Source organism: Convolutriloba macropyga, chromosome 12, assembly GCF_964194025.1.
Source record: "Convolutriloba macropyga chromosome 12, txConMacr16.3, whole genome shotgun sequence".
Classification (NCBI taxonomy): domain Eukaryota; kingdom Metazoa; phylum Xenacoelomorpha; order Acoela; family Convolutidae; genus Convolutriloba; species Convolutriloba macropyga.
In genome coordinates, this window is record NC_134479.1 from 53117892 (window position 1) to 53142452 (window position 24561).

General features: G+C 37.1%; 1 protein-coding gene across 1 annotated transcript in view; it reads left to right on the forward strand.

The window, feature by feature from the left end:
• The window catches only part of LOC142350333 (uncharacterized), a 58603-nt gene that overhangs the window by 23546 nt on the left and 10496 nt on the right, over positions 1-24561 (forward strand). Inside the window, exons 2-4 of the mRNA XM_075402164.1 lie at positions 2734-2957; positions 3686-3727; positions 23703-24253. Coding sequence (XP_075258279.1) covers positions 2756-2957; positions 3686-3727; positions 23703-24253 — 795 coding nt within the window. The 5' untranslated portion in view covers positions 2734-2755. The remainder of the gene's footprint in view (positions 1-2733; positions 2958-3685; positions 3728-23702; positions 24254-24561) is intronic.

The window sequence follows — 24561 nt, forward strand, 5'->3', positions numbered from 1 at the left end:
CAATTCAAATGAGACATGAACAATAATTTTGTTAGTCTACTATGACAAAATTATAAGTTGCATAATGAGAATTTTGTCTTCCTTTTTGGAAGCAACTGTACAGCTTCCTTTCATGCCATACTCCATCCCGTAATACGTAACTGAATCCACAAGGCCTTGTTCTACAAACTGCCTAAACTCTTCAGGTAGAATTTTGTCGTTCAGAGACACTTGCACTGGAACTGACCGCATGGGCATTAGTTAAGGGGTTAGATTCAATCTTCGCAATTTCTCATTCATAGACATGATACAGTTGAAAAAATTCTAACAGTGAAAGATTTTTTTGAAAGTTTCTATTTCGGCTCCAGTGCAAACAAGCTGATGTTTCCTCAGTACAGTTTGTCGCAACTGTCAACGTTTTTCTCCTTCACAAGTGTAAAATTCAAATTAGGCAATTGTGAACAATCAAATTTGGAGACAAATTCACTTGGAGTACAGGCAGTGCTGTCTTTTCTAATCGACAGTTGTTCATGGACCAGCCAGTAGTAGAACAATTGGTCCTACTTCCTCGCACAATGTTAGTTTTTCTGTCGTTTTGGGCAAGTCTTTTGATGCAAGTAACAAATTGGTGTTTCCAGATAGAGACTCAAATTTTTAATGCTGAGGCATAACAAATTATCGAGGTGTGTAACTTTTTTCTGAAGCAGTTTTTGCAACGTGTCAGTTTTCTGTGCCCCTTCGCATAAAAATATGATAGAGGAAAATGAAGCACTACACTCTGTAGAATTTTATGCAGATAGAAAATTAGGTAATCTGTCCTCTACCAATCCAAACCATGAGGATGTTTTGAAACCCACTGAGGACATTTTTGTTCACTCAGTATAAATGAATTGAATAGCTGCGGAGGTGAGAATGAAATGGTATCCGTGTAGTTATTGCAAATTGCTGCTAGCTGTTTCACAATAAAAACAGGTGTTTGCTTCGAAAGCCTTCAAATTCGAGAACAACCATTCTTGCCGTCAACATTCCAATCGATTGAGTAACCATTATTAGAAGTTTTAAGTATAAACGAAAAACAATACCAGTCACATGATCCACATATTCATTAGTTGGCTGAACATGGTAATACGTACAAATAATCGGTCCCTTTTCTTTGTACTCATGAACAAAAACACAAGCGTTGTAAAGTATAGCGTTCAAACGCACAACTTTTAATTTTTGTAAAATAAACGTCTAACGAAAGATTGCTAATCCCAATCAACCCACCATACGGTCGCAACTTCAATACAATTGCCAAATCGAGCTCAGGATCCAAATACAAACAAGTTGTTAAAAACTACAAAAATTTTGCGCCATATTGTGTACTTTCTTTTTTCACTTCTTTATATCCCATGAATCCTATCCACCGTATCAATTTATGTCATTGCGGACTCTTTCAAAAATGGTAATTTCTAAACAGTAATCCAATCCCCTTAATCCCTTTCAGTCAAGTCTTAGTAAAGGTTCCCTGAATTTTTGGGAGAGGGATGGGTTGGGTTGTCCTATCCAATGTAAAAGATTGGGTTGTCTTCAAGACAACCATATCTCTTACATGTGAGGGCAACCCCCCGATCTTCCGTGCAGTAAATTTTACTACTATGATCCCAATTAGTTACAACCATTTGGACACTAGCTTTCGGTCATTATAATTAGCAGCCCTCCAGACAATCCGGACAGTTGCCCCTGCACCAAGCATTGCAAAACGACTCGAACGTTATTCATTTCAACAAAATTCGAGGATTTTTCGAGGCGATACCCAACAAAAAATTGCCTTAGCTGCTATTTGAGTTGAAAAAATGCATTCTTGCTAGGAAACAAGAGGATTTGAAACTCATTTACTGAGACCATCTGTTATATCAAGAATTATCAACTTGTTTTCTTGAAACATTGCTTGTTACTAGTCATTCTAGCTCTTTTCTAACTATTACTTTAAATAATTTGTTTTTATTTTGACATGCTTTAGACACACAGACACATTAGCGGTAGTTTTTCTATCAAACTTTTATAACAGATTGACTTAATGGTAGTTTTAACTTGTCCGCATGAGAAGAAATGAGCTTGAGAAAAGTCCTAAAATCGTACAATTTTAGTTTTCGAAGTTTGGAAGCCAATAATACGAGCGTCTAATTGAATAAAAAAGCTGCTTACAACAAAGTGACAGGCGCTTTTTTGAAGCCGATTAACGCTCTATGCTGAAAGCGCTTGATTTTTGTGAACGTGATTTCCGCAAAGCAATTTAAAATCGCATGAAATGAAAATTGGGATCCATTGAATATGTAAAGAAATTACATTAGGCTGCAAGGGCAGTTCAAACAATTTTTACGATTTAAGGTTTAAGCCTTCTACGGTTTAAGGTTTTAAGATTATATAAGTGATTATACTGCAATTAATTTGCCGCACAATAATATGTGTATGCACTTCCTCAAAATGAATTTTGCGTTGGAAAGCAGTTTTTACTTTTCAATTTCCAGTTTAAAAGTTATGCAGACTGAGTAGTGTTTCCATTTAGGGCACCGCTTTTTGTTGGGTGATGTTTGTAGGTTTCTCACACGCACAATGAACTAACATAGGAAAAGCGAAATCTGGTACTACCAAATTTTTGAGTTAATTTACTGGTTTTTATTAGTAATAAAAACGAGTAAATTAACTCAAAAATTTGGTACCGGTAGACGCTCGGTCAATCACAGTGCCAAAAACACCCTTCAACTGTTTCAGGTTCGATAGCGGAAGTGACGAGATGGATGAATCTGTTCTAATTGCACTGATCGTGTCAGCCATCATATGTGTTCTGCTGGGTCTGGCAGTGTTATTATTCTGTTGCCTCAAAAAGAAGTGCTTTTCTAATTACAAGAAACCAATTGAGTCAAGTGAACCAGATGAGCCACGAATGCTACGTGTGGCTTCGTCAAGGAAGCCACATAAGCGATTCAAACCCCATGGTTGCTATTTCAGTACTGACTCGATGTAAATCCTGTTTTAAAAATAAATTTTACTTATCTAGTCATGTTAAAATATAGACTGGCCATAGTCTAAACTTCAGCGTCTGTTTTCTCTCTGCGATTTTATTATAATCATATTATAAATACATTCCGTTTCAACATTTCGCGCTGGCTGAAGCGAGGAAGGGTAGGGATAGACATGCGTTTTTATTCAAGGATAGAGATAAATTAGGTCACACTATCATTGGCCTTAATGAAATAAATAATTTATATAGAACAACTGAAACTGTTCAAAAACCTAAGCTAATAACCTATTGAACAAAACGAGAATTGTACAACTTTTATCACTTGGTGCACAGGAGGGCCCTGCCGAAACAAAATTGTAACTCACGAGTCATCTGCTGTAGCAATTTCTAACACTTTGGCGTAAAGTTCAGAAAAGGCTGCATAATCTGCATATCACGTACAGGCATAATTTTTTTGAAAAATAAGGCGGAAAGTGATCTGGCTACGCTATCATCTTTTTCCTCGCTTTTACTTTTAAGCATTGTGTTTTTCGGGAATTCTGTGCTCTTTTCTCTGTAAATAGAGCGGGCAGTTCAAAAAGTTTTTATAGATTTTGGCTGGGCATACTGATGAACAATTACAGTCGATGTAGACTGATTCGGTAGTCTTTTTTAACAACAGATTGGTTGTGTAATGGATCAGTACTGAAATACACTTAGCAGCATCTCCAACGCTTATGATTCCATTGGAGTTTCGCGAGAGTGGTAAGCACATTAGAAAACTTACTTTTACATCCGTTTTAATCAAAAGGACCTTAGATATAGTATACCGCTAAAAATCAACATTGTGTAGATTTTGGTTGCTATTTCAGTACTTGCTTGGTGTAAATCCTGTTTTAAAAATAAATTTTTACTTATCTAGTCATGTAATCATTCTACTGAATCAGTGCAAATCACGAACTGTTTTAAAACATTTTTTGAATGTCAGTTCTACGATCATGGCAAATTACCACCCGGGTCGAGGTTTGGTGATGAATTTTTGTAAGAAATGCGGTGAAATGCAGTGAATAAAATTTCACCGCGTATTTCTTACATCTTTTTGCTGTCAATGCGGTGAATCGTGGTGAATTATTTATTTTCACCGCGTTCTCAGTTTTCTTACAAAAAAGAATCGTCCCCACACGGGTTTGAACCTCTGCCCTCCTGCATGCATTCATCTGCTTATTCCACTGCGCCAACTGTCAATTACTTCCTTGAGATTTCTCGTGAATTTAAATCAGATAAAATAAACGTTGGAAAGCAAATGCGGTGATTTTTTATAAGTATTGCGGTGAATTTCGCGGTGAATTTTTGTAAAAAATGCGAAGAAATGCGGTGAAATATTTATTTTCACCGCATTCACTGCAATAACCGCATTTCTTACAAAGATTCGCCGCACAAAAACCTCGACCCGGGCAAATGGCCAGCCTAAACTTAAGAGTTTGTTCTCTAAGTTCGTCTTTTAAAAGCATAATAGAAATACGTTCCGCTTTGAACATTTCACGCTGATTGAAGTCGTTCTTATTTCATGATCGTGATAAAAATTAGGCAGCAATGTCATTGGAGTGAATGGATCAAGTTGCCCATAGCAGAATAACTGAGTTAAAAACAGTTGAACAAAACGAGCCTTTGCTCAAACTTTTCTAACGTGGTGCACGCGGGGGGCCTTTCGAAAACAAAATTTGAACTAAAAACTCACTCCTGTGAGATTACATGAAAAATTGTGCGTTATCAAACGATCTTTGGGGACAAAACAAAAGAAAATTCTGGCTGTGACACAATTGTAAAATAGCATGTAAGATAACAAGAAAGTAACGGGTTGGGCGACACAATTTTTTCGTGTGATTTAAATGAAATATCATGTTTAAATCAAAAGAATTTAAATAAAAACTTACACAAAATTTCAGGTGTGTCACACAAGAAATAAAAAAAATCCTGGCTCCCAATCCAAGATCTTTATGTAAAGTTACAAACTTCAATTCATTACTTTTCGAAACATTAGGTAAAAAACAGCTTGTTGGAGCTGAGCTTAAGGAATAACAAAATTGCGTAGGAGGGAAAACAGAAACAAAACACTTTCTGTTGTCCTAGTCATTTAACAGTTATAGTTATAGTTCTAGTTCTAGTTACAGTTTGTCACGTGAGAAAAAAGAGAAAAGGGGGAGATAACAAAAGCAGCACACAGAACTCAACGTAGCAGCCGCAGAAAACGGCTTAAAGTATAACTCAGCAAAATATTGCAAAAACAAATTGTCTTGAGCAGTAAATAACGTGTTACTGTGTCTTGAACTAGAAATATTCCTGAGCAGTAAATTGTTACTGTGTCTTGTTTTCAAAATATTATTCTTGAGCAGTAAATTCTGTTACTGTGTCTTGCATGAACGAATTATTGGAGCTGAAATTAAACTGTTACAACCCCAACTTCTGGTATTCTCAACTTGTGAGTACAAACAGCAAAAGCCAATTTAGGTTTAAATTTAAATATCTTAGACAACAGGTCTTAGACATATATCTTTGTCTTCGATTTGTTTTTTCTATCGGATTGAACTGGTATACATAAAGAGATCCCGTATTGTGTGACCTGTAGCAATCCAGTTCAAATTGATAGTTGAAAAAACTAAGATTAACCAATAGTTACGAACTGAATAGTTAATGCAACGGTAAGTACAGCAGAGCGGATATACAGTTACAAAAGCGAACTGCATAAACGAAGTATCCGGACAGAATTTGTAACCACTCAGAACGAACTGGGCGGTGTAAACTTTCTCTGTGAAAGACAAGGAGAGCAGCCGTTACATTTGGTCCGCCGACCCGGACAGTGGAATAAACTGCTGTCCAACCCAACAGTCGAAGTGACGAAGTCATCGACGAACGAGAACAAAACTCAACGAGCAAATCAACAACGCAAAGCCAATTAGGCAAAGTGCATTAGAAGTTGAATAGCAAGGCCTAATTAAAGCAAATAAACAAAGGGTACTGCAGAGATTCAAGCTGCAGTCCCAAAGTACAAACGCAGTGACTCCGTCACAGAGTCAAGACATTTTGCAGAGACAGATTAGCAACTCCAAAAAACAAATCGAAGCAAAAATTCAGGAGGGCCAGGAAGTAATCAGAAACAACGATAGATCAAGCAAACTCATGACCATATATAAACAGGTGCTGAAACTTGACGACTCTCTTTGCATTCCTAACAGAAAGCGAGCAAATTTTTTTTCGTGATTCTGAATTGTTTGAACGTTACGAAGCCGAACGACTAAGTTTCTTACAAAAATTAAACGCAGACTGGTTACCATACATTCACGGAGAAATAAACATGACGGATCAACAGAATCAAACCGCACAATTGACAGGCGATGCAGAACCAACTGCCGCAAAGTCTTCACATTTTGTTGTTGGAGTTTCTCAACGAACTGTTGAATATGGAAAACAAACAAAACAACAATTCAAAGGCCTCCTCTGATAAACGAGCTAAAAAAGCAGAAAAGCTTGCGGCTCTAGAGAAAGACTTTGCATCAAAAATGAGGTTGAAGAAAATTGAATTCGAATTGAAAAGGAAGGAGCTTGAAATGGAGATGCAACTTTTTGAAGAAGAAGGTGCACTGAAACTGGAATACGAGAAAGAAGCTCTTGACGCAAGAGCATCAGATTCTGATGATAGTACAGCCCTAGTATCCGAAGAAGATCACCATTCAACTGGAAAACCCCGAAGAATAAAGATGTTTCCGGTTGGCTCGATAACTCGGATAAATTCTCCAACTTTCATTATTATAGTTTCGAGCGTGCGAAAACCAGGATCGACAACAATTATCCCAGGGTAAGCTTCAATCGCGAAGGTGTACTTAAGTCACGGTCACCAAGTGGAGAGCGTGCCAGCACAGCCCGGGAACAAGACAAATTTAAGCGTAATAAACCAAGCAGTAGTAGTCAGCTACCTAAGTTGAAGTTGAGTTCATTCGACAGAAACCCCCTAGAGTGGCCGGAGTGGTCGAATATGTTCAAAGCAACGGTTCACCATCGCGATATACCCGACTCAGAGAAAATGAGCCACTTGAAAACTTTGTTGAGAGGTAAAGCAAAGTCAGCTATATCAGGAATGGGCTATTCGGGAGAATTCTACGCTCAAGCGTGGGAACTCTTGGGAGGGAAGTTTGGGCGACCTTACCTAATTGTCGACGCTCAGCTTAACATGTTGCGCAAACAACAATCAATTCGAATGCACGACTCAACGGCTATACTAATTACTCAATAACAATCGGCAACCTAGTTAACGTACTGAAGCAATACAACTATGCAGGCGATCTGCAATCAAGTTCAACACTGCAAGTAGCAATTGAAAAACTGCCCCCAAACTTGAAAGAAAAGTGGTTCTTCTTCGTTGACGAGTGTCAAGAAGATAGACCCGATCTCACTCTCCTTGAAAGTGGTTAGCTCGAATGGCTTTTGTCCATGAAGGAATGCCATCAATCAAGACCGAACGAAAGGAAGATGATCGACCAAACGCTAACAAGGAAAAACGATTCTCAAAATCGTCAAATATTAGTGCGAGCTCGAATGCGAACGAAACGAAGCAAATGCAAAACAACAACTGCCCACTAGCGGATGGCACTCATAAAATATGGAACTGTCCAATATTTAAGAATATGACACCGATCGCTATGCAGCAGTGAGAAAAGAACGCTTATGTTATGGATGTCTGGGGAAAGGGCATGCAATCAAAGATTGTAAAGTCCACCCGTGCGGTATTAATGGATGTACCAAAAAGCACAACAGACTGCTACACTCAGAAAACCAAATGGACGAGGGTAGTCACGCAGTTAACGTAAGCGTAGCAACAATCAACCAGAGTAACCAAGTTACTAGTTTTCTTCAAATAGTTCCGGTGTCGGTTCAGAGTGGTGCTAACAGGTTGACTACCTACGCTTTCCTCGATAGTGGGTCAACAGTATCATTCATCGATCAAAGTGTCAAGGATAAACTACAAGCCAAAGGCACGGACGTTACCTTGAACATAGCTGGCATACATGGGACGCAAGATTTGAGGACAGAGAATGTTCCTATCACAATAAAGGGACTACATTCAAAGGTGCATTAAATTGAAGCGTTTGCACACCCATCAATCTCGTTGGGAAACACAACATATGATTACAAGGAACTGAAGAACAACTTCAGACACCTGAATGTTCTCACTAACAGAAGATTCAACCTGATGGAAGTAGGCATCATACTTGGACAAGATGCCTACGAAATTCAACGTCCATTGGACTATAAGATTGGAACACGAAGTGAGCCTTTTGCTGTCCTAACAGAATTAGGATGGGTAGTCAGTGGTCCCATGACAGGCAAGAAAAGTCAAAATGTTTGTCATTTCGCCTTCGCAGAAGATGTGAAAGTGGCCGAAAATATACAATCATGGTGGGACATAGAAACCTATGCTTCCAAAATAAATGTTGTAAGTCAATCAAAGAAAGAGCAGCAAGCTCAGAAATTTCTAGAGAGCACGACAAAGTTTACAGGCGAGCGGTACGAAGTGGGCATGCTCTGGAGTGAACCAGAACCCAGTCTTCCAAACAACTACGGCTCGGCCCTTGGTCAGCTCTACTCACTGGAACGAAGATTCCAACGAGACCCAAACTTAAAAGAATTGTATCAACAGTCAATTGATACAGATGCTGAAAAAGGATTTGTGAAGATCCTTGGTAAATCGGAAGTCAAAGGCACTTTCGGAAAAGAATGGTATTTGCCACACCATCCAGTACTAAACCCCAACAAACCGGGTAAAGTTCGCCGTGTTTGCAACGCTGCAGCAAAATACAAGGATATATGCTTAAATGACAAGTTGTTGGCCGGACCTGATCTACTACACGGATTAATCGGAACAATATTCAGATTTTGAGAAGGACCAATTGCCTTAACGGCAGATATTGAATCAATGTTTCTGCAAGTGCAAGTTCCTGAACGGGATAAAAGCTGCTTGAGATTTTTGTGGCGACCAACAATGAACGAACCTGTGCAAATATACGAGTATCAACGTCATGTTTTCGGAGCAAAGAGTTCACCAACATGTGCCAACTACGCTCTGAAGCGAGTAGCGATCGATAACGAGGACGAGTTCCCAATTGCAGCAAAAACAATCCAAAACAACTTCTACATGGACGATTTCATCAAGTCAGTCGAAACACCTGAAGAAGCAATCAAGGTTTTTAAACAACTGCAACCTCTTCTCTCAAAACATGGATTTGAACTGAAGAAGTGGATCACCAACAGCGACGTGGTAACCAACGCAATCCCAGAGGACTTAAGATCAATCAGCAAAACAAAGCAGGTTGAAGTAGAACCCAGCCAGGAAGGGTCATCAGTGCTCTGGCTTCAGTGGACGATTATCGATGATAGTCTACAGGTTTGTAGAGGTACAAGCAAAGAAGTTGAGACCCCAAGCACCCAAAGGAAGATCTTATCTCTAGTTTCTTCAGTGTTTGATCCTCTTGGACTGTTTGCACCATTCAGTGTCCATATGAGACGACTCCTGAAGAGCATCTGGACCAAAAACGGACAACATTAGGACAACTCAGTAGAACCTAACGAAGAAGAAGAGTTCCTGAAGTGGAAAGCGCAGCTTCCAGAAGTAGCAGAAACCAGCATTGATAGAAGATACTTCAGCACAGCCAAGGACAAATGGGAACTTCATGTGTTTGCCGACGCATCTGAAGATACAATGTGCGCAGTGGCATACCTAAGTTCAAAGCCTAAAGAATACTCAGCAGACTTAGCATTTGTAATCGGAAAGTGCAGAGTTGCACCAATGCGACACCTTTCTATACCACGCTTGGAACTACAAGCAGCAGTGATGGCGGTGAGACTTATAGAACAGACAGTGAAGGAACACGAATCTAAGATTCACAGTTGTAACTTTTGGACCGACTCCACTACTGTTCTGCAATGGATTCATAGCTCCCACCGGAAGCAATAGGTGTTTGTTGCAAACAGGGTGGCTGAGATTTTGGATATAACTAATGTTTCACAGTGGAATCATGTGAGTGGTATTAACAATCCAGCTGACATCGGCACACGAGCGATCAATGTTGACGATTTCAAGAGAAGTGAATGGCTCAGTGGGCCGGCCTGGTTGAGGCAACGAGGGAACGAATGGCCTGAACAGGTGAATTTAACATTTGCTTCAGACGAACAAAACGACCAAATGGTCTTCTCAGCTAAGGTTGAGGAGAAAAAGCCGATGATTCAGTGGGAACCATTCAGCAATTACAATCGACTAGTAAATACAATGGCATACGTACAGCGCGTATTCAAAAAACACAAACCGGCAACAAAAACACCAAGTGTTTAAGAAAGAGAGGGTGCAAAAGCAAGCATCTTCAGACTACTGCAGCAAGAACAGTTTACTGAAGAGATTCCAAAAAACAGCAAAATCCTCCAGTTTTCACCATTCATAGACCAGCAAGGACTTATTCGTGCCCAAGGCAGAATAGGTAAAAGTCATCTGAACATCGAAACCAAGCATCCAATACTGTTACATTGGAAGCATCATGTAGTTGAATTATTCGTGCAAAATGAACATAAGAATAATCACCACGAAGGTACTGAACATGTCAGAAACATAGTCCAGCAGAAATTCTGGACCTTAGGCATACGAAATGCTTTGAGATCGATCAAAAACAAATGCATTAGATGTCGAAAGGGAAGAGCCCAAACGAAGGCACCAGTAATGGCAGATCTACCTGAAGAACGATTAGTCGCATCAACATTGTTCTCGAATGTGGGCGTAGACTATTTCGGACCATTCACAGTAAAGATTGCTCGAAGAAACGAAAAGCGTTGGTGCTGTCTATTCACATGCCTTACTGTACGAGCGGTACACATAGAGATTGTGCCAAAACTAGACACTGATTGTTGTCTGAACGCAATTATGCGATTCATTGCACGAAGAGGCAAACCGGTCAAAATGATTAGCGATAACGGGACAAACTTCGTTGGAGCTGAAAAGGAACTGGCAGAGTATATAGCAGCATGGAACAGGAGGCAAATTGAAGAACATCTGATTCAACAAGGTATCAGATGGAAATTCAACCCACCTGCAGCACCACACTTTGGAGGAGTGTGGGAAAGACTAGTTAGGAGTTGCAAGAAGGCAATGTATGCAGTGCGGGGCAATCGATCAGTCACGGAAGATGTTCTGTCAACCACGAAGATGTCTGTCTTGTTGATCAGACGCTGAATGCTAGACCGCTGACACAGGTCAGTTCTGATGCTACCGATTTAGAAGCTATTACTCCAAACCATTTCCTACTTGGCAACAAGAAACTTTGTTTACCGTATCTATCAGGTGCAGAGCAATTTGTTGATCATAGAAAGCTCTTCCGACAAACACAAGCTTACGCAGACCTCATCTGGGACAGATTCCGTAAAGAGTACTTGCCAATGTTGAACAGTCGTAAGAAACGGCAGACCACAACCGACAGAAGTCTTCAGCAGGGTGATGTTGTGTGGTTAGTGGAAGACAGTGACAAACGTGGATATTACAATCTGGGTCGAATAACCGAAACCTTTGAAGGGTTCGACGGAGTGATTCGATCAGCGAAAATCCGAGCAAAGGATGGATACTACAAGAGGCCCGTAGTGAAGCTCGCTCCAGTACTACCAAGTGACGATGATGTTTTCACGAAGGAAAACAGGGCCGGCTATGTTGGAGCTGAGCTTAAGGAATAACAAAATTGCGTAGGAGGGAAAACAGAAACAAAACACTTTCTGTTGTCCTAGTCATTTAACAGTTATAGTTATAGTTCTAGTTCTAGTTACAGTTTGTCACGTGAGAAAAAAAGAGAAAAGGGGGAGATAACAAAAGCAGCACACAGAACTCAACGTAGCAGCCGCAGAAAACGGCTTAAAGTATAACTCAGCAAAATATTGCAAAAACAAATTGTCTTGAGCAGTAAATAACGTGTTACTGTGTCTTGAACTAGAAATATTCCTGAGCAGTAAATTGTTACTGTGTCTTGTATTCAAAATATTATTCTTGAGCAGTAAATTCTGTTACTGTGTCTTGCATCAACGAATTATTGGAGCTGAAATTCAACTGTTACAACCCCAACTTCTGGTATTCTCAACTTGTGAGTACAAACAGCAAAAGCCAATTTAGGTTTAAATTTAAATATCTTAGACAACAGGTCTTAGACATAAATCTTTGTCTTCGATTTGTTTTTTCTATCGGATTGAACTGGTATACATAAAGAGATCCCGTATTGTGTGACCTGTAGCAATCCAGTTCAAATTGATAGTTGAAAAAACTAAGATTAGCCAATAGTTACGAACTGAATAGTTAATGCAACGGTAAGTACAGCAGAGCGGATATACAGTTACAAAAGCGAACTGCATAAACGAAGTATCCGGACAGAATTTGTAACCACTCAGAACGAACTGGGTGGTGTAAAAGTTTCTTTGTGAAAGACAAGGAGAGCAGCCGTTACACAGCTTGCGAAAAAAAATTCCTCAAAAATTTGCTAAACTTTCTTCATACTCTCAATTATACAAAAAGTCGTGCATTTTCCATCACACGAGGGAAAGTTTCGCGTGTTAAATTACATGAGACAATTTTTGCACCCAAAAATTTGTGTAATTTTTCGAAACACACAAAATGAGTATGAGTTCAGTCGAAAAAAAAATTTAGAGTGACGAATCATTTGCGGTAAAAATTTATTAAATTTTGGCCTAAAAAGTGATATGATTGGAAAGATTTTCAAAAAGCAGAAAAATAGCACATCAGTATTTTGCGGACAACAATACAAGGGCGCGGATCAAAATAACCAAGAAGGTAAAAATTGTCCGAGAAGTAACACGGAAAATGGTATGAGTACCTTATTATTGGGTTTTGTTGTTTTAATATTTAGGAATTGTCTGTTTGTTTGAGAAGTTCTTGCTCTTTCCTCTCAATTTATTTCACACATTCTGAAGTGTTTCCGTTGGTTTTGATTGGGTACAATCATGAAAATAATAGTTGAAGTAAGCTGTTTCTATAATTTTTTCCTTCACAACGAAAAAGTGACCAACAGAAAAAAAGTGGCAGGTTTTTATCTTCTTGACTTCAATAATTTAACTTGAAATTGGTTTTGAACACCAGCAAAAACCGGCGATAAATTTATTTTGATATCAAAATAAAGAGGCCATATATCATTTTTTGTGAAATTGCTATTTATGGTTTTTGACCAATACAATCTTAGATTAGCAGCTGCTGATTTGCAAATAACCAACAACATTTAGAGCAGTTTTCGCAAGAGTACTAGATTGATTGCAGCACTTTTTCAATTCCGTAATTTTGAGAATGTTATATCAGTTAATAATAATAATTGAAACAAAAACTAGCTGATTTAAAAAACAAGGAAATTATAAAATTGTAGTTTTCTCTTGTAATTTTTTCGAACTTTGTTCGCAAATTTGTTTGCATTCTAAAACTGAAATCAATTTGACGAGAAAAAAAAGTATAAGAACACTAGCTTGGAGAGAAAAAACATTTGCCTTCATGGCAGCATGGTTACGTTTTTGTTCTTTCTTAAAATCTCAAAATAAAAGCAGAAACTTTTTTGCACATATAATTTTACGTCCTTACAACTAAAAAAATTGTGCAGGTTCAATCCCAAATAAATAAAGTTAAGGCGAAGGATCTGTTTTCGCCAATTCTAATCAACGTAAAAGTGCTGATATTTTTAAATCTTTTCCTTTGATAACTTCACAAAACTTATAAACCCTCGCCAAAAACGTTTTGGAAATTATTGCAATTTATTCCCTATGAGATTCTGTCAAAAGACGCTTCAGCTGATTGAAACTTTTAGTTCCAAGATAATTTAACATTGCATCTAACAAGTTTATTTTGAGCGAAAAAAAAGTGGAGAGCTTTTCAGACTAATATTTAGCTAACGCACATTTTGATCTGAACCTTTTCATCCACATTCTTGTCTAAACACTAAACAACACAGAGATTAGACAATTTCAAAATAAAGAAAAGTGTTCATGCTTTGTAGTTCAAAAATTGACACCTTAAAACAGAGAAGTATACGAGTGGTTTAGTTTGTATGATTTTACAAAAATGGAAAAAAATGGAACACCCTGAAACACTAAATCGGAAAAATAAACCAAGCCATAACATTTCGTAAGCAAAAATAAGAAAACTATCAATTAACAAACAAAAAATTCTCCCAACATTAAGATCACAAAATGAAATTAAATACCATTGAAACCAACTTTCAGTCAGTGAGGTCTGCTGATTAACAACTTTCTGAGTTTTTGCTTTGCAGAATTTTACTATCATTTAACAGCAGAAACAATTAAGTATGTTTTTTGTTCTCAACAAGCATTTCAATAAATTAAAGAAAGCATGCATGAGAAAATTGACATCAGATCTCTTATGCAAGGGCTAACAAAAGTTCTCACTTAAAAACTGAATATTTTAGAATTCGTCAAAATAATCTTAGTTATCTTGGCGCGATGTCAGATAGCCTTAATGTGTATTGTTCGACGAATTAGGAAATAGGATAGAAATTGCGCACTGTGATCCTTAAATAGAACCCAGGGGAAAATTAGCCGGAAGTTTGTCTGCCGGAATAGCTGCTTTCAAATATAAGAAAAATTTTGGTGCTGCTAAATCCAGCGTTGAATTGATAGAGATTGCTTAAATTCATTCAGCGTAAATATTTTAAGGACGTTTGTAACACATATGAGTTCCTTTGTCCCCCAAAGTAATTCAAATTAAACTAAGACTTTTAAAAGAAAAAGTCAGTTTATACAATGCGGCAACTGAGGTATGATCAAAACCTAATAACGTAAATGACCTAAAAGCGTTCGCTAGAAACAGTAAGAAATGAACGAAACCGTTAGTGAGAGGAAAAACACATTCTTAAAAATTATTTTTTTTTCGTTTTTTCCAGTGGAGCAAACGTGAAAGGAAATATAGCCTCAGACGGTGAAACAAAAACTTAGCAGGAGAGGTCCTAGCCTACTATTAAAAGAAACTTCATTGAAAAGACTAAAGCTAGAACTACAATTGCCTAAATTAGCAGCGAGCAAAGCTATCAAAATTGCATCGCACTAGAATGTTGATCCAAACTGCTAGTTTTGCGACCAAACGACGAAGCTTTTGATTAATAAGAATAATTGATAGGAACAAAAAATAAAACCAAATTCTTCAAAAGCTTGCCAATATTTATGGAAATATCTTAAGCTGATCTTTCAATATTCTTGGTGTTATTGTCAAAATAAGACTTTTTTCTTTTGTTAAAAGCGATTGAAGAGACCTGCAACTAGATATGCTACAGGTTCGTTGGTTGTTTTTTAATTGAAGACACGCCAAAAAATTGCAGTTAAAAAACAAAAGAAGTATTTTATTTAAGAAAAGAAATTTTTGACACATTATAATTCAAAAACCACATTTGCGTCAAAACTGGCAATTTAGCCAAAAATAAAAAAAAATGGCAGACCTGCAATGAAAGTTTGGGTTATAACTGAGCCAAACAGAGTTCAGAAAAGCACTAGAAGAAATAAAAAAAAGGGCTAAAAATCACAGAAAATGCTTTCAAAATAGCTTCTGAAAGGTTATCATCTATTCATTAACACAATATTAAGCTATAACAAACTTTCGCTGCTCCCCTAAATTGAAATAACCTGGAAAACAACAAAAAATTTTAAAAAGTTTGAATTTATAGGCAAAGATTATAAAAAAAACTGCTGAAACTTGTAAGGTTAACATCTTCCACAGAATTTTTGAATCATTAAAACTTATCCATTAACCCACAACTCAACATCACGCCTGTTTAAAACGTCACTGGGATCAGATAAACCGAAAGAGTTATTAGAAAAAATAAAAATAATTGCAAAAAGTAATATTATGTTGCAGAACTTGGTGATATTCATGACGCTAAAGTCAATTCTGTGATGTTAAAGCCATTTCATTCGGCAAATTTTTACGCCGATAAAAAAAAACAACTGAGAAATAACATGAACAATAGAGAAAAAACCTTTTTAAAAACATGAAGAAATTGCTTTGAATCTGATGCTACATTTGGCATAAACTTCAAAGAGAATCCAAATACGACGACATTAAAAGACATAGCGCTTTCCATTTAAGACACATGAACTATAATCAGACTCTAAAGAAACTGAAAAGATGAAAGTTAAGAAAAATAACTTGCAAAAGAGAAACATAGCAGTAAATATCCTGAATTACAATCCAAAACTTGAATTAATTGTTAGACCAACAGAATGTTATAGTTTCACATCATTCTAAAACAGTCAAAACTCCGGGATCTATATGCGAACAAAAATCCCAATCAGAATGCTCTTTTCGAAGATTAACTTTTTCAAAACTCCTGAAACTCCTGAAATCATCAAATTTTTTTAAATAATGACTCGTTGCAATCTTAGAATGAATACATGAAACAAGAGCTTTGTGAGAAAAAATGTCAGACGAAGCCAGGGATAAGTAAAGAAAACTGACAAAAATGGGAAAGGTTGAAAACTGGTGCCGCAAAAGCAAAGAGAGCATCATAACTACACGTCACGCCCTTAACAACAGCATAGAAGTAAAATCTTAAGGCTATGAACAAGCCAATAGAAGGAAGAAAGAAGGCCGAGTTCACATATTCAGTTATATCTTTCAAAAGCAAGGTATCTCAGCAACTAAAAACTTTCTAAAAAAAGTTTGATTCAACAGTTAGAAATATTTGGGTCGCACTAGGATGCCAATAAGCGTTTTTTGTGTTTGTTTTGAGACTAAGAGCAGGAAAACCAGAAAAACCTTGATTGCTCTTTCAAAAATGGACAGCACATCTGTCATTGCATCAATAACAAGGCAATGAGGCTAGTCGAAAGACCAGAATATGTGCAGAACTTCAAACTGTGTTTCAGTTGTCTGAGACCTGGTCATCGGTCAAGGGATTGATTAAAACTTGCAGTGTTCCACAGAGAGTAACAAACAGAGAGTTAAGGCTAAATGAGCTGGCAATGTATGATTCGGGATCCTGAATTTCATTTAGACAAATCAACTATGCTAAAATTTAGATACAAAGCTGGAAACCGACCTTGTCAGTAGCAGGACGTTACGGTTCATAAATGTAAGACTAAAGTAGGGCTAATAGCTGTTTCAGGCCATGAGAAAACTCAACAAATAACAACAGTTGAGTTACATGTGAGCGATAAACTGAAAACAGGTAACCGAATTGCAGATCTGTAAGAACTGAAAGACCACCGCCTACATTTCACGAACTTGCCGAGTAAGAAATACTAAGTGAAATAAATTCCAGTAATTAGAAAAGACAGTTACGATAACCATCACAAAATAGAATTCGAGAAGTAAAAAAAAACGACAGACATAACCTCAATTTCTGAAGTCAAGTTGGCCAATCAAATGAATAAGTAGTCTAAATATTAGTCCTACAACTCAAACTGCAAAATCACTGGTCACTCGAATGACGATTAGAAAGCAATCAAAAAGTTGAAGCAACCAGCGCGAATACGAGACGGACTATTGTGGCGAGAAGACGAATTGAATTTTTCCTAAACCTCTACTCTGCAAGGGGACAGCTCATATATGTAGAGCGACGCCTACAAAAAGATGATATACTGCAAAAACTGTATCAGAAAACTACTGACACTAACGTGAAAGCTAGATATGTTTGGAAAATTGTCCAAAATCAAACTGAATGAAACCGGAGACAATTTCAAATGATATTTCATCAATCCACATAGGCCGGAAAAAGCAAGATGGGTATGTAACGCAGTTTCAACGCACTTGTTACTTGCTTCAAAATCTCATCAGTTTTTGCTTCCGAAAACAGCAAATAGCATTATCAGCTGACATCAAAGCAGTGTTCCTTCAAGTAGCTCTCAGAAGCGATGACAGCTGATGTCAAAAATTCCTCTGTTGATAAAAAGTAGAGAGAAAGATTGAAGTTTAAAAATACACACATCATGTTTCGGGGCAAAAACTCGCCGACTTGAGCAAACTACTTATTGAACAAAATGGCAAAAAATAAATCTGTCGTCGAAAAATCTGATCAAATTGTGTCATCATAAATTCTACAAGGTCAATTTTCTAAAGTCAGTCAGAACAATTAAGGAAGCAATTGAATTCAATCAGAAAGTTGTGGACGTTCTCAGCAAATTAGATTCGTATCGACCAAATGGATAACAAATGATGAAGAAGTCAAGCCGCAGATCTCAGGGGCAGAAAACTTAAGTTGTGAAAAATTGCGAAGCCGAAACGGAATCGACTTTAAAACTGGGATTTAACTGGATTTTGGATACAGATAGTCTTATTGTCTGTAGTGGATCAGAGCAAAAAGTCGCAGAGAGAAAAGTTCTATCCTTTGTCTCAGCAGTGTTCGACCCACCTGGGATAAGACCAACCTTCGCATTTCGGATGCGGTTATTGATTAAAAGCAGATGAGAAGCAATGATGTCAGCAGAAAACAAAGAATTATTCAGTGAATTTTGATCGAATTGGATAGAAACAAAAACAAATTCAATTAAACTGACTTTTTTTGAAAGGCGGTGTTGACCGACTCGGTTCGAACATTTTTTTTCAAAATTCAGAGTTATATAAACGGTAGCAATGAGCATCGTAGCATATCTGCAAGATAAAGAACGTTTATTGGGATTTATTCGATAGGTAAAAATTGTGTAACGCCCATCGGACACACGACTATTCTGAAATGAGAACTTCAAGGCGTTGTTTGCGTCGTTCTTCTCAATAGGAAGATATTCAATGAAAATGATATCGACACCGATAAAATCTATCAAAAGACAGATTCATCAACAGTGTTGCAGCGGCTACAGTCAACACAAATGAAGCAACAGATCAGCAAAAATTCCAGAAAACTCTTCAATGAATCATTAGAGGCATTGTAAAAACATTGTAAAATCCTGCGTACATCGGCACCAAAGGAAAGTGTTTTGAAGAATTCAAAGAGTCTGTTTGGTTAAATGAGCAACATGGTTCCAGAGAATTAATAGATGGCCTCACTTTTGGTTTCGAGAAAACGCACTTGAAGCCGAACAAAATAACACTACTTAGAGACAAACACCAGAATTAACCAGCCTTCTGACTGGAGACGAAACAGCAGCTTCAACCGGACCATAAATTTAGCTACTAGATGAGGTTCACGAAAGATCAAAAAGGAAGTCTCATAGCAGACGAGATACTTTAGCCAGAAAAAACATTTTATAGAAGACTCCCGAATGTTTCAAAATCACTAAAAAACAACACAGAAATCTCAAAGACATTGGACAACGCAAAACTGCCATGCTTCAAGGAAGAAAAAAGAAAGACTAGACTAAAATTTTGACTGAAATATTTGAATCTCTATTACAACGCAACATATCGAATGTTACTAAAAGTCGTAAGAGTCAAAGCATCATGTTTGAAAACACTTTTATTTTGGAATGAGCTCTCTTTTGCACGAAGGCACAGAGTACGTGAGAAACGTTCTCCATCAAGTATTATTGATCATTCGATTAACAATTAACTCAGAAAAATTGAGTCATGATGTGCCAAATGTCGGCACAGGAGCGCCCAGCAATCCAATCACCGATAGCGGACGTACCCCAAGAGCAACCCAATTAAAATTTTTTCCGTTCAACCATCGGTGGCTCTATTACTTTGGTGTTGCAAAGACCATTCGCAATAGAATCAAAAATCGAACTGGCAGAAGATCATGTGCGAAAGAATTGGAACTTGTTTTGATGGTAGACAATTCAATGAAGCGATGTGGGTACAAAAAGGAACAACTGAGTCAAGTCTTAAAAGGTGACGATGGCATCGTATGGTCAGGGAGAGTGAAAATGACACATGCATAATTCAACAAACCTGTAGTAAATTTGACGTCAGTATCCGATGATGGTGTTTCCAAGAACGGAAACAAGGCTGTCGTTGCTGGCATCACCTTTGAATAAAATCATGAGAAATCAGACCAACAAAAACGAAATCAAGAATCTAAGATTAGAGGTTTTGTCACACTCGAAAGATTCTAAACTGAAAAGCTTTGCAAATTGGGACTGTATATCTATCAACCTTGTCCATTTTGTGATTTGAATTTTGTAAAAGTTTTGAAAAGGTAATTAGTCATTTGGTGGAGTGGAGAACCAGGCCGCCGTTGAGCTCAAAAACCAGACCGTGAAGATTGGGTTCCGTTTAGATTTTTGAGCAACTGCCACACGATTGAATGATACTGACTTGCATGTTATGTTGAGTTGAGTTCGAGAAACTGGTTTCTATTCTGCTGGGCAAAAACTGGCTGATGATTTTTATGTGGCTCGTAACTTGTTTTCCAACAGATTGAAAGTTCAAGGAGCGTGATTGCTTGCCTCGTCTTTGAGGAAGTTGTAGTGGTTTACATGGGGCTGTGGGCTGGATTGGTTGTGACACTTCTCCTTGCTCGACGAAAGTTATTTCAATGATGATACTACACGTTGTTGTCTGTCGTTCTGAATCGAATCTTTGGCTGCTTTGGTGAGGGTACAGTGACACCATTACGGTATCTTAGTAAAGACTGGGCAAACTTATGCAAATTGTCGTTCAATGTATCACCATTCAGTTCAAAGTCCTGGAGTTTCTTTGTTGAACATTTTTCTCTGTCGAAGATTGAAGATGCTCTGTACTCTGAAGAGACTTTGCCCTCAATCAACACTGGTTGTGTCGTCTTGTTCAATTCCAATTGCAGCTATTTGGTTCGGTTTATCAGTAGAATTAATGGCTGGCCCTCTATTTTCTTCTGTAACAATGAAAACTGGCCTTTCAATGAGAGTTCTGATGCATTGAACATTCTAAATGCAAACTGACACTCATGGTTGGTTTTTTGTAATTTTTTTGATTTCTTCGGTTGTTTATGAACTGCTACGCGTGCCGTTTATTTTTAATTGAAAATGACGACAAAACTGCAGCGGACAGGAACTCTAAACATGAACTCTAAAACTGATTTGGTGCTAAAAACCAAAATTGCTATCCAAAAAATCTTTTCCGAGAGTCCATAATGTTTTTTTGTTTTCAGTCGATTGATATTTTTTTCCTTTTTTCTCGCACAGTTTTTTTCAGCCAGTTTATGCTTATGTTTGTTGTTTATTCTACCACAAAACGTAAAGATATTTCTGACTTATTTTTCTAGAAGTTCGAAAAATCATTGTTGATTTTTTTGCTGAGCAACTCGGCATCAAACAAAGTTTAAAAGAGAAAAGCGTTAATTGCTGACTTGTCGGTGTTTTGTTTCAGGAAACCCAGTCGAAATCGTGAGGTGTTGAACTGCTTGAGATGTCTCTGTTTTGAAATAAAAAAAAACTTGTAGAAATTGTCCAAACAAGGTGACTTCTGATGTTGAAAAGAAGAATTGCCTCATCTTATAAGAGTGATTGCTGTTTTCACCAAAATTGATCCATTTCGTCTCCTGAACTACTGGACCATTTATCATTTCGTTCTTCTGTTTTGTGTTCAATGAGACCAGCAGGGGAAATGGACTTGTTCTTTGTGACGTTTTTGACAGCTGACAACGAAACATAAATGCTTGCTCCAGTAAACTAAGATGAGCTAACTTATTTTGTGCTGACGACTGTATAATTTTTTGTGCAAAGCTGTCCAAATGAAACAGTTCCTAGCTGCTGACAAAACAATTGATTTGCCTTGCTTAATTTATTGGAGTTTTTGTTGTTAAGGACTAGTTTTCACAAAAGTAGAAATCCTGTTATGTTTTCTTCTGATTTGAGAAAACGTTCTTCTGCATTTTTTACGTTCCGAATTAATTGTGTGCAGAAAAACCTTTTTTTTGTCAATTGTAAATTAATGTCAAAGTGCTAGTTTATATATATATTTTTTAAATTTCTCTGATTGAAAAAAATTTCTAATATTTTCTGTTTTGTGATTTTACTGCATTTAGCAGAAGTCTTTTCTGGCAACTCAAAAGCTAAATGAAAAGCCTAGTTCAACATCTTGATCAAAATCGTTTTACTGACTTTTTTTCTGATTTCAAAAACTCTTTCAGAAATTTCCTATTTCTGAATTGTCAATATGATCTATTGACCAGAATAGCGTTCTGACAAATGGAAACATTAATTTTAAAAACTAGATTAAAACTTAGTTTGTAATTAAACAGGATATGTATTCAGAGAAAAAAACGTATTTTCATTTTTCTCATTTTAAACAAATTTTACTTACATTTTTGTTTTTATGATCCCAATATGATATATCGACTCAAGTGTATTTTCTGCTGATTCAAAACCAACGCAAAACATTGGATTAAAGGTATATTTGGTAATTCAACGGGAATTGCAGTCACTAAATCAGATTGTCCTTTTTATTTTCAAAAAGAGTTTTCTCACGTTTCCTGTTTTTGAAGTCTCAGAATGATCTATTGACCAGACTGGCGTTCTGACTACTGCAAAAAAACGTCAAAAGCTAGTTTCAGATTTTTTTGTAACTAAACAGGATAAATAGTCAGTAAATCAGAAAAACGTATTTTCTTTTTTCTGATATCAATTTTTTTTTGACATTTCTTATTTTTATAATCCCAATATAATATATCGACTGAAGTGCTTTCTGAGTGCTTGAAAACAAATTAAAACAATGGACTAATGGTTTATTTGGTATCAGCAGGAATTGCAGTCAGAAAATCAACTTTTTAAAAATTTTTTTTTTCGGATTTCAAAAACAGATATTTTCTTACGATTCTTGTTTTTCTAAGCTCCCAATGTGATATTTTCACAAATTGACATTCTGGTTAAAGCAAAACAAATTCAAAAAGCTAGTCCAAAAGTTTTTTTTGTTATTCAACAATATATGCACCCGAAAATCGAATTAGTATTTATTTATTTTAAATATTTATGAATATATTTCTAATAACTCTATCTGTTTCGAAAATATTTTTTTCATTGAAAATTTTCGCTTTTTAGAGGATCCCAGAATGATATATCGCTCCGGGTGCCTTTCTAGCTCCTGCAAGACTATCTCAAAATATTAGTTTTTGTTTTTCTGGTATTTTGATTGAGCATGAGGTCAGAAAATCAAAATGAACTACTCGATTTTTCTGATTTGGAGACCGTTTAATTTTGCTTTATCGTTCGCAGCAGATTTTTTATTGTATAAGATTGTGCATTGCTTTTACTTCCTTTTGAAAAGATAAAACTAGTGAAATTGTATCAATAGAGGTGGTATAGTAACGACAACAACTTTTTGGTCGATAATGTTTACGTTTTTGTCAATAATTAGAGATTTTTTGGGAGGATCTAACCGGGGAACATGACTTCAGAAGTAAGTCTTAAGCTAAGTCTTCATCTGAGATCTTGAGCGGGCTTCTGTTGGTAACTATTGTCTAGCATCCAGTGGCCAAACGTTTTTTGCGGTGAATTGTCTTTCACTTCTTTGATCTGCTATCTTTAATCTGGCTAAAAACTTACGCGTTACAACGACTGTACTTTGCAGTCGTCAATGTAGAAATGAAAATCTATATTGGAAACATTTTTTGGAAGGCACTAATAATACATATAAGCCGTAAAATCTTCTACTAAGATGTGCAAAATCTGCTTCCAAAGAATCGAGATTGAGTAGCCACAAATCCGTTGATTGTGAGCTATTTTGCTTCTGATTCTGAAAAATTATCAGTTTTTCTATGTTTTTTGAACGTATGATTATCATTGTACTGATTTACTCATGTCCGAGTAGTGATTTTGCGGATGGAAACGGCAACTGCTAGTAGAAGAAGAAACGAAAACGTGTCAACCAGCGTCAACTCCGAAAAAAACTTCGGCAACTACTCACACTCGCCTTCATCTCATGCCATGCAAGACAGTCACAGTCAGCGTCATATTTGTCATAGCTTTCTACTTACTGCACTCGGCTACAGTTACAAAACACGGATCAAATCTGCCAGCTCGTCTGAAAATTTGGTTCTAATAGAATTTCCGAAATTTTGTGTTCTGGGATCACGCAGAATAACTTTGGAAATTTTTGCACCCGAGCCGGGTAAAGTGTTGGATTTGGGCGATGGCTGGACGCTTGCATCTGCTGTTGTCGAAGTATGCCAGGCGAAAGATGAACCTTTTCTGCGGAAAGTTAAAATGCAACTTCCGCTCATTCAACCAGTTGACGTTCAAGATCCCCTCTTGCTGAGTGTTAATTGTGGGTTTGGAAAAACAGTGAAACTCGAAGAAAACTTTGCTGTCATTGAGAGCTTCCAATTTTCACCAGCTGGTGTTGCATTGAAAGTTGAACAGGTAAGTTGGAGACCTCATCGTTCCTAGTTGAGAGGTCGGATTGAGGACTGGTTTTAGTTCTGTACAGACCTTTGATCAATTTTAATTTTTGGGCTCAGCTTCGGGCTAGGCCAAATTAGTTTGTTTTTGAAAACATCGTCATTGTTCTTAAAACAAGTCTTATCTCCTACAAATTACTTGAATTACTGGATGGAATTATTGCAGGAAAGCTAATATTTACCAAATAAAGACTTTCAAAACATATTTTGCATCGTGTCTATACTAGGAATTATTCTCTAGGAATTATACTAGGAATTATGTTATTCTCT